The 10,561-nt window shown below is 34.7% G+C and overlaps 2 protein-coding genes across 2 annotated transcripts in view; one reads left to right on the forward strand and one right to left on the reverse strand.

Annotated features, from left to right (window-relative positions):
* Positions 1 to 2,963: 2,963 nt before the first annotated feature.
* LOC144835271 (large ribosomal subunit protein uL18m-like) overlaps positions 2,964 to 10,561 on the reverse strand; it is a 64,835-nt gene continuing 57,237 nt past the window's right edge. The window contains exon 5 of the mRNA XM_078690343.1: positions 2,964 to 2,973. The gene's annotated coding sequence lies outside the window, so the exon portion shown is untranslated. The remainder of the gene's footprint in view (positions 2,974 to 10,561) is intronic.
* Positions 5,603 to 10,345, forward strand: LOC144858265 (matrix metalloproteinase-18-like). Its single transcript, XM_078714652.1, has 8 exons — positions 5,603 to 5,723; positions 6,111 to 6,397; positions 6,916 to 7,211; positions 7,735 to 7,893; positions 8,377 to 8,486; positions 8,939 to 9,089; positions 9,523 to 9,795; positions 10,082 to 10,345. The coding sequence occupies exons 1-8, from the start codon at positions 5,619 to 5,621 to the stop codon at positions 10,309 to 10,311; spliced, it is 1,611 nt and encodes a 536-aa protein (XP_078570778.1). The 5' UTR covers positions 5,603 to 5,618; the 3' UTR covers positions 10,312 to 10,345.

Raw genomic sequence — 10,561 nt, forward strand, 5'->3', positions numbered from 1 at the left:
CAAGCTTTAAAAGCCACGTGACGACAGTATATAACTATTATCATTGGGATAAAGATAACCCACAAATAAAACAACTTTTTATTTATTATCCACAATTATGCGATTCATAATTAATATAACTTAATGTTGCGGTCTCAACATGAATAAGGAAGAACCATGTCTCGTTTGAGTAACACAGTGTATGTCCTAACGAGTTATTGCACGTTTGCGTCAACTGTATACACTCGCACGTTTGAGCGCAAAAACATATTATACCACGACACATTTTGTGTACCGTCCAAAATCTGTACCCCGTTTTTGTTCTTTCAAAATGTATTAAAACCCTAAATGTAATTATTATTTCTATCTACGAAACACGATAGAAACAGGAACAACGTTGTCAACGAAACAACTCGGTTGGTTGTACGCCAACCGTTGATATCAAGTCTCCCAACAACATCTAAACGTGTTTTGAATATGATGGAAGACCAAATAAAGAATAACATAACAACATTGATCGTTGTAGGCCATAAAACACTTATGTTAATGACACATGAATGTAAGAAGGCATAATACGTCATCAGGTTATGACATTATAATTATTACATTGTCATGATTTAGTGACAAGGAGGTGATTCATTGTCCGATAATAACAATGAAACTGAGTCAGTTTAATTAAAATAAGTCACAGACTAAAAATTAAGTCATTATTATTCATGGTATTTCCTTATTTTCTTTTATACACAGTACAATAATTCGAGGGTAGGAATATTAATCATCACCCATATTGAGAGAGCCATCTTATTAATCTTGGTCTTAATCTTGAAATACAAAAGCAGACTGTTGAAGAAAACGTAAATTTGGACACACGAACAATATCGTATTAAACTTAATATATCTTCGATTGATTCGTAAATTAAAATGAATTTGGAGCGATCAGACAAAAGGCGTAAACATAAAGAGTCTTAAGTTTGATTCCCACTAGCGACGCAACGTAACGCAATCTACGCAACGTAAGCAAATGCCCTTCTAATAATTGTGTTTGCCCCCGCCTGCGTGAAATCAAACCTGCGATTTTTGCAGCACTATTGCGTCGTCGGTTCTCCGTTGTGATTACGCAATACATCACTTTGCGTCAATACGTCGCTGCGTTGCGTTCTAGTGGGAACCACGCTTTAGGAAAAAACATTTTTTTGCTTTGCAAAAGCTTTGGACTAACGGATAATAAAATCATAATTGTATAGATAATATTGTTACGTCACCATTACCAAGAAATTGCCAATACCGCCGCCAGTATTGTTTCCCTCGTACGTACCACCACCAACCCATAAAATAAATCATCAATCACTACATTGTTTTACTGTAAGATAATCGAACGTTTGTATTAATGAATTATGTTGTACACACATATGTCGCAAATAAATGTTTGGAATAAGGTTTATCGCAAATAGCTTTATTTCGCGAGGAACGTCATTGCACAATGCATGATGGGAAAGGTTTGGGAGCAAATCTCACGGCCCGTACGTACAAACAAGAAAACACGTACGTACGCGTGTGAAGTTTGCTCCCAAACACTTTCCATAACGTACGTTATTTTCGATAAACCTTAATAGGCCTTAATGCTATGAATTTAAACTTCAAAACTGTATACGAGCGAGTTTATAATAATTATTACATGTAATGTAAAATGGTCCTACAACTGTGGAATCTAGCCGGCATCCCGTACTGGTCATTCCATAAAATCGAAGAATAATAATGCACAAATAATTGAGAATAAAAAATACAATTATCATATCTTGAGCCTGTTTTGATCCACTCTAGTAGAATTTATCGAAAGCTTTGACTAATGTAGGCATGAGTATTAATATTTGTATCAACTTATTATACTAAAATGTAAAACCATGAACGGAGGAATCTTCGATTCGCGCGAATTAGATGGAAAACATGTTTTTACAACCGCACCACGGACAAGACCACTCTTCACACAAGGTCAAAATATAGGATTTTTATTTTATTCGCGCAAAATCATCTACATCAAGAGATCTATCAAAAAAAACTATTTTAAAAGATCAACTGATGTTTCATAGTATAGTGTTTCTACTTACCACATCCAATGACAAAGTGACCACTACCCAATGACACAGTTATACCTTATTTGGAGAACTTTTAAGTGTCCGGGTTACAGGAAGTCAACTACCTATCTTACAGGGCCTACATCCGCGTGTGAGATCATTTAAAATAATATTTAATTGAAACATACCGGTACATTAACAACAACAAAAGAAATCTGTTTTACAATAATAATGTTAGACTAGGCCTAGGCCTACTTACGAGTTTTAAGATTCAACTAAATGTTAGCTCAATAACTCCCCTTGTACCATGGAGGAATGCTTGTACAAAGCGACTTTGTAATTGAATTCATGTAAGCGTATGATGGATTATCTGTCGCTTGTGATTGGTCAATTCGCTTGCGTTACGCTTACGTCCTTGCCTTGCTAGTGCGGGGCGAAGGGGGCGGGGGAGGTGTGAGGGGGATGTTAAAGTATGTATATACACACAGCAGGCAAAGAACAATAATTCTAAACCGCTATACTAAATTTAATGAATTAATTTGAAACGATAAAGATGAGGTAATCTGTGAGAATGAGAAAAAGTCGCCGCAACCGAGACTCGAACTCGGACCGTCTGCTTGATATGCAGTTGCCCTAACCATTAGACCACTGGGGCTTTCATGGTATTGTTCAAACTCGATTGGATAGCGACTCTTTAACATTCTCGGCGTGGTACGGCGGAAAAGCACTAGTTCCTCAGTTGTACGCACGCGCAACAGAGATCAAATTGATATATAATATGTATCCAAAGGCAAATTACTGAAAAATATATATATTAAAAAATATATATTAAAGTATAACGACGATGGATTGGTGATAGTACATTGGTAGTTTGTTTAATATCGGAAATCACACTTGTTCCCAAAACAATACTTTCATTATTATTAAAATTATTATTAAAATTAGTAATAATTAATAGTAATTTCCGTATGACCAAATATTGCGGATAAGAAACATGTCTCGTCTTGATGTTGTGGTTATACACGTTAACGCATTGTATGTCCTGGTTGACGGTTTCCTTCGAACTGTACACTTCGCACACTTTGAGCGCATAAAAATTATTATACAAAAAACCGTCCACCTTCCGAAACCGTTTTTTCCCCTTTAAAATCTATCAATCTATCTCAGGGGCGGTGTTTTGATTGTTTAACTTTGTAACTGGTTGGTTTGTCTGTATACTGTGCCCTCTGGGAAAAGAGTCTTTGACTGAAGAGCCCACCCCCCCCCCCCCCCCCGACCACAGTTTAAATAAGAATTAATTAAAATAAATATTACGACCACACTGTCTGGTCGTTTCAAGCAACATTTAAAAATTCTTGTTCATTATAGAAGATCGAATAAGGAATTATATCAATATAACCCACTTTAATGTTATAAGGACATGAATATAGGGCATAATACGTCGTCGTAACTATTACATTGTCATGATTTAATGACAAGGAGGTGATTCATTGTCCGATAATAACAATGAAACTGAGTCAGTTTAATTAAAATAAGTCACAGACTAAAAATTAAGTCATCATTATTCATGGTAATTTCCTTATTTTCTTTTATACACAGTCCAATAATTCGAGGGTAGGAATATTAATCATCTTCCTTATTGCAAGAGCCATCTTATTAATCATGGTTCATTATCTTGAAATTGAAAAAAAACAGCACTGTTTAAATTTCAATTTATTTCCACAATATAACATGGTAATGTAACGACAAAATGTTAAACTAGTTTGTTAATAAATACAATTGCATATAAATACAATGAAAGTAGTTAAGTCTTGTAGGGCGGGGAGGGGGGGGGGGGAGAGTCATAAGTCAGAAAGACTTTTTAAGTTCGATCCACCCCAAGATATAACGTTGAAGAAAACTTTAGCAAACATGGAGGAGAGTTGTTAAAAAATGTCTATTGTTCATACATTCCAATAATTATCGATCTATAGTTTCCCCTATGTTTCATAATTTGTTGGCATTTATTTGTGTTACACGAGCTTGTTGAAAATAAGTACTTTCTTATCAGTGGGGGGATAGTTCAAATTACACAGTAAAATCTCTATTCTTTTGTACACAAATTTTGTAAATAGAGAGGCATTTTAAAAAGCTATGAAAAATAAACGGTGTGGTAAAAAATGTTATCAGATGACTAAATATAGGTAATATAACTTGAATTTTACTTTTCTGGTATTTTTATTCAACTTCAGATTTTTATTTTCATGCTATAGCAAAAATTATCCACCGTATATCCACCATATTTTTTCACCTTCTAGGGAGCCACCAGACATGTTATTACATTAGGTTAAACTACCTAACTACTGAAAAAAAGTCTTCCTGGTTTTTATGGCAGAATTTTGCCAAATTTTGTATTTGACCATATTAAGTTCATGTTTTTTCGTCATGATTTCTGTTACAAATATTTGATTTATGTACAATTAACCAGATATTATATTTAAAATTCATGACTGTACCTGAGCTTTAAATCATCTACGGTGCCACAACAGACCCCAAACGGCTATGGACGAAGTAAATAAATAAGTAAACATATCTTAGATTCAGATTCGTAAATTAAAGGCAATTTGGGGCGAAAAGGTGTAAAAGTCATATCACTGGAAGCAATAAGCTTTCGAATTACAGATAGTCATCACCACATTGGCCCTTACCGTAATGGAAATGAAGTGACCATTATTAACGTCACTCGTAACCTAGAAAGAACCAATACAGCCAGTATTATTTCCCTCCTTACTCGTACACACACCTATACAATAACATATACTTTATGCACACAAAACATTGCATTGTTTACCAGGCAAACATTGTTGGGAATATTAGGTCTTTAGGCTATGAATTTAAACTTTATATCTACAAGTTCAATCATAATATGAATGCATATAACAATATACAACTATGCAGACCTATGGAATCGTAGACAAATGCACAAATACAATTTTTTAAAGGCATGGCATTTATAAAAACATGTTTTTAGTCATAATCTCATATTTCTGTTATTTTACCGAATTTCCTAAAAAGAATGAATACAATTGGGCGATAACAAACACGAAAGGGAAATAATAGATTAATACGCCTAAGTAGTATACATTCTTGAACAGCCGACGCGACATAGACCTATGTATAGTATGCTCTTCCCAGTTCACACTATGGGAACAATTCGATATCTATCAATAATAGGTCAACTGATAAAATAAATACCAGTGCTTCATGGAAAGGTAGAAAGTCATCATTGTTAGTACCGGTTCAAATACACCCACAAATTGTATAATAATCGTATAAAGGTTTAAGACCGGTATTAATACATCGTATATCTGACGCACCACACCTCCTAGTTTCCTATCCAGGATACGTAATCGATTTTATTTTGATTACCGATGTTGGGTCGTAGGATAATAGTGATATATCCTTCCTGTGGTAGAAGTCGAGTCACCTTGTAAAATTGTATAAATAAAGAGAGCTGAGCCAAAGTTATTTATCATTTGCTATCCTGAACTGGAAAACGAAGAGAGAGAACAAGATTGTAGATTTACTATGGCGATTTTGAAGTGTTTAGTGTTATGTACCTTTGGCATAGCATGCGCCTGTTTTGTTGTTGCGCATGCTGCTCCCACTGACGAGGAAGCTATCAAAGCTCAGGTAAGTGTACCTTATGCCTAAAATTAAATGTGCATACGTTTATCAGTCTAAATTGTATATTTATTGCTATCTATATTAACAAGAATTTAGCAGTGGACTAAGTGCGTATATTATGCCCATTTTTAATTTAATTTATTTTAAGCTCTGTCTACACTATTAAACTATAGTTTGACAAAACAAGTGCGATGTGCCTAATTATGGTAGTGATATGACATTATCGTGTCCAGAGCACATCACATTTTTTTAAACACAGGGCTTTAGACTAAAGATTACTCAGGTATTTACACCAAACTATGTTTTGGGGGTATGAAACATAGTTTGAAATTTTACAAGTATTTATATTATATACGATGTATTATATATGAAATAATCTCTTTTATTTTACAGACTTTTTTACAAAACTTTGGATACTCCCCAAAAAATAACATGATGGGTCCAAATGAGATCAAAGAAAGTGATAGCGTCAAACAAGCAATTACGAATTTTCAGAAATTTTACGGTATACGTGTGACAGGAGAAATTGACGCTGAAACACTAGAACAAATGGACAAACCCCGATGTGGTGTGCCAGACCCAACGATGCCGAATGATGACGGTAAAACGCTCGGCGGCAGGTTAATCAAACGGTATGCGTTCACAGGAGACACGTGGAGAACAAATCCGCTTACTTACAGGTAAAACACGTTCCTATCTATTATCTTTTCTACATCTATATCTTTTATACTGATTATTAGATTATTAGATGTTGATATAAAGTTTGCAGTACACCACGTATATTAGTTCTGAAAGAACTGTTGAGTTTCTTGACGTATCGGTCAATATGCTTTGATCGTCCTCAGGAGTGAGAAATTACTGAATCGTCCTCAGGAGTTAGATTACTGAAAGGCAATTGCTTTCCCTGGTTTAAATATGAACAAAGTTTGTTAGGAATGAATCGGTAAGCAAGTTATAACAATTTATCAAAGTGGAGATTTGCGACGACAAGGAACCATTTAAATGTTGATTCCTTTCTTGTGCGCATGCGGTGACGTTTGTGACGTACACGTGCTTCTTCGCATTATTTCTCGACACAATTTTGGTCGTTCCTAACAACCACAACCAGTAAAGATTCTACGCCATCGGTCGTTAAATAAAATTCTCCCAAATACTGTTCGTAATCAGTAATAGCAACCAATCGTTTATTTGTTTTCAGCATTGTAAGTTACCCAGGCAGTGCTTCCGAGTTAACTAAGTCTGATGTTGATGCTATAATTGCTGTAGCGTTCAAAATATGGAGTGATGTGACACCTTTAGTATTCCAAGAAGTTACACCAGGTAGATACGCGGACATATATTTGAGTTTTGGTTCCTACTCTCACGGAGATTATTACCCATTTGATGGGCCAAATGGTGTATTGGCTCATGCATATTCACCGGGCACTTTTGAAGATTTAGCTGGTGACGTTCATTTCGATGACTCAGAACGCTTTACTCAGAAATCTTATTATGGTAAGTAGTATTCATTATAGAAATATTTGGCCTATTGACCGAATAGTTATATAAAGGGACGTAACGCAACGACGTAAGTAATTTAACCAATCACAAACGATGGATTATCCGAATTTTCGCTTGTGATTGGTCAACTCGCTTGCGTTGCGCTTACGTCCGTGCGCTGCGTCCTAGTCGGAACCAAGTTTTATAGTAAGGGCTTTGCCGCTGTAGGTGAACGGAAAACGGTTTTTATTTTACTACAAACAAAAATGCTTATTAACCAAAAAAGGGGTATAGATGATTCGTTAACGGATAATATATAGATTAAAACATTTAATGTTTATGATGATTACATTGTTAATTGTTGGAATGTATTTTAATTTTTATTAAAGAGGGCACTGAATATCAGTTAACCCACTGGGCTAAACTGGATGGGTTACCCTCTTTAAAGATGGTTTTAATAACAATTTTGTTCAAGACAGATGATATAAGTAATATACAATATATTGAAATAAGTAAAATGGTCCTGTTTATTTTGTAGGCTACAATCTTCTTCAAGTAGCGGCTCATGAGATTGGACACTCCCTCGGTTTAGGACACTCTAGCGTATTGGGAGCACTCATGTATCCTTCATATCAAGGCTATCAACCATCGTTTCGCTTACCAGAGGATGATACAAGAGGTATCCAAGCATTATATGGTAAGTAACGTATGCTATTCTTAGACCTAATAATATTAAATCATTCAACAAAAACTTGTTTGAATAAATTAAAATAAAATACATAATAGAGAGCTTTTGTTTTGCGACAGTTTTGGCGGACACATAATATTTAGGTCGTTTCAAACGATTAAAAATCAATATATCAAAACAAAATTAGGAAAAGGAAGTAGAAACAATGTTAAAAACAATGTTAGAAACAATGTTAGAAACAATGTTAGAAACAATGTTAGAAACAATGTTAGATACAATGTTAGATACAATGTTAGAAACAGTGTTAGAAACAATGTTAGAAACAATGTTAGAAACAATGTTAGAAACAATGTTAGAAACAATGTTAGATACAATGTTAGAAACAGTGTTACAAACAATGTTAGATACAATGTTAGAAACAATGTTAGATACAATGTTAGAAACAATGTTAGAAACATACATTGTATTTACAGTAAGTTTCTTTGTTTGTAGGTAAATCAGGAGAAGGACCAAAACCTACGTACACGTCTGGTGACGTTGAAGGATGTAACAAGGCGTATTCAGCTATCGGTTCCCTTAGATACGAGATCTTTGCATTCCAGGTAAAAATTAAATTTGCTTTCTACAGTTTGAAATATGGAACAGTTCACGAATTAGAAATTATAATATTATATGCCTACCAACTGATCATTTTAGTAAACCTTCAGCCTAATATACATAATCTTAAAATTCAAAATGTCCAATAATGTCACATGTAAGATATTCACAATATGGAGAAGAATGTGACAGTGCTGCAATCCCAAGTTTTGGTTTCCACTTGACCGTAACGCAAGGACGATGACGCAAGTAATTTGACCAATCACGACGCGATGAAAGATAATTCATTAGGTCGTGATTGGTCAAATCACTTGCGTTGTGCGTACGTCCTTGCTCGAATCCTAATTATGACCAGGCTGTAGATTTCGTTAGGTTTCGTTTAAAAAAGTAATTAAATATCACTTTTACCTGGATATCGTTACTATTAGACTAACCTGCGCTTTTGTTTGTATTATAGAAGGACAAATATTGGAGGATACCACATCTAAATTATGTTGCGAAGTATCCTGAAGGAGAAGACAACAAATACTTCTGGTATTACGATCTACCTAACAACGTTGACGCTGTGTACGAACGACCAGGGGATGGTAACATCATTTTTTTCAAAGGTAAAGTGTTTATTAACTTAGATTTTGTTTTTAATATATCACCACGACTACAAATAGCATATTATAAATGCCTTCATCGTTCATCATGTGCGTCATATAACAAATTATAATTTAGTTTTCAACCTCCCACATACATTAAGAGAGAATAGACTACTTGCCTCAAGTCTGTACTTATTGTCTTTTGTTAGTCCACCAATCGACGTTTCGATTTACAAGCTCAAATATTATACGTATGAAATGTGCCAAATATTTATCTTTTTATTAATAATATATTAAGCCAAAACCGTCTGGAACCAAAATTAGCTATCATCTCTCACCTCTTGAAATTATTTGTACCATCACACTCATAAGCATTCTAGAGAAGAGGCAGCTCTTCCAACAAGATCTTTCTTTTATCTCTTTCTTAATATTCAATTCACTTCTCCACTCACAGATGACAGTTACTACATATTTAATGGAAATGTACAAGAGGAAGGTCCGTTGGACATTAACAGTTTAACAGAGCCTGGTAAACCTTCACTCCCCCACAACATTGACGCAGTTCTTACTTACTACGAATTTCAAACAACCTACTTTTTCAAGGATGATCTAGTTTGGCGGTACAACGAGGAAAGAAAAGCGATAGACCCAGGCTATCCATTAAGCATAAGTCTTGTGTTTCCAGGTGTTCCAGATTTCGTGACAGCAGCATTCCGATATGAAGACGGTAAGTAATAGGCGGGGAAGAAGACGGACTTAACATTTATTTATCGACGCCAAATCGTACTAGACGCGAAACACATAAGACTTTAAGCCTATTTTTCAAATAGGCGAATTTATTCGCGCGAATCGAAAGCGCCAGCTTATACGCATGCGTATTTTAAGAGCGATCAATTGGTTAGTGCGCATGAACTAATCTTCAGATATTTCCCCCATGATGCTTTTTCATGTTATATTTCATTTCATCAATCATGAGTTAATATTGTATTATTATATCATTTTTTTCATACCAGGTTCTGGTACTAATACGTACTTTGTAAAGGGAAAGCAGTATTATCGCTATGATGACAGATTCCGAGGCGTGGACTATGGCTATCCACGTCTTTTTGGTGTTGACTTTTTAGGCTGCACTGCTGAAACCATAGTTGGTGACAATGAAGACAATAATGCAGCTGCCGTGTCTATATCCAGTGTATTGTTCCTGGTCGTTTCCAGTCTCGTTAGCTTATTGTTTGTTTTGTAAAATAGATAGTATTATGTATATAGTTAAATGACCCATTCCAATATTTAAACTGGTAATTAAGGTTATAGATTTATTATTATCATTATCATTAATTCATTATTTAAATATTTCAAATGAAATCTTGTCTATGCTGTTGTAAATACTGAATTAATATTTAAGGTATAAATATAACATTTCTATATGGAGTATGTCAATGCATACAAAATTAAAAGTTTAAGTAAATTTAAGTATGCATAAATCATATCATCGT

The sequence above is a fragment of the Antedon bifida genome, chromosome 2 (genome assembly GCF_963402885.1).
Source record: "Antedon bifida chromosome 2, ecAntBifi1.1, whole genome shotgun sequence".
NCBI classification, from domain to species: Eukaryota; Metazoa; Echinodermata; class Crinoidea; order Comatulida; family Antedonidae; genus Antedon; species Antedon bifida.

Bases quoted from the DNA above. Each gene is read 5' to 3' on its own strand.
- LOC144858265 (XM_078714652.1), top strand. From the start codon at position 5,619: ATGGCGATTTTGAAGTGTTTAGTGTTATGTACCTTTGGCATAGCATGC. The intron at 7,212-7,734 runs GTAAGTAGTATT...TTTATTTTGTAG, and splicing joins TACTCAGAAATCTTATTATG to GCTACAATCTTCTTCAAGTA. The intron at 7,894-8,376 runs GTAAGTAACGTA...CTTTGTTTGTAG, and splicing joins AGGTATCCAAGCATTATATG to GTAAATCAGGAGAAGGACCA.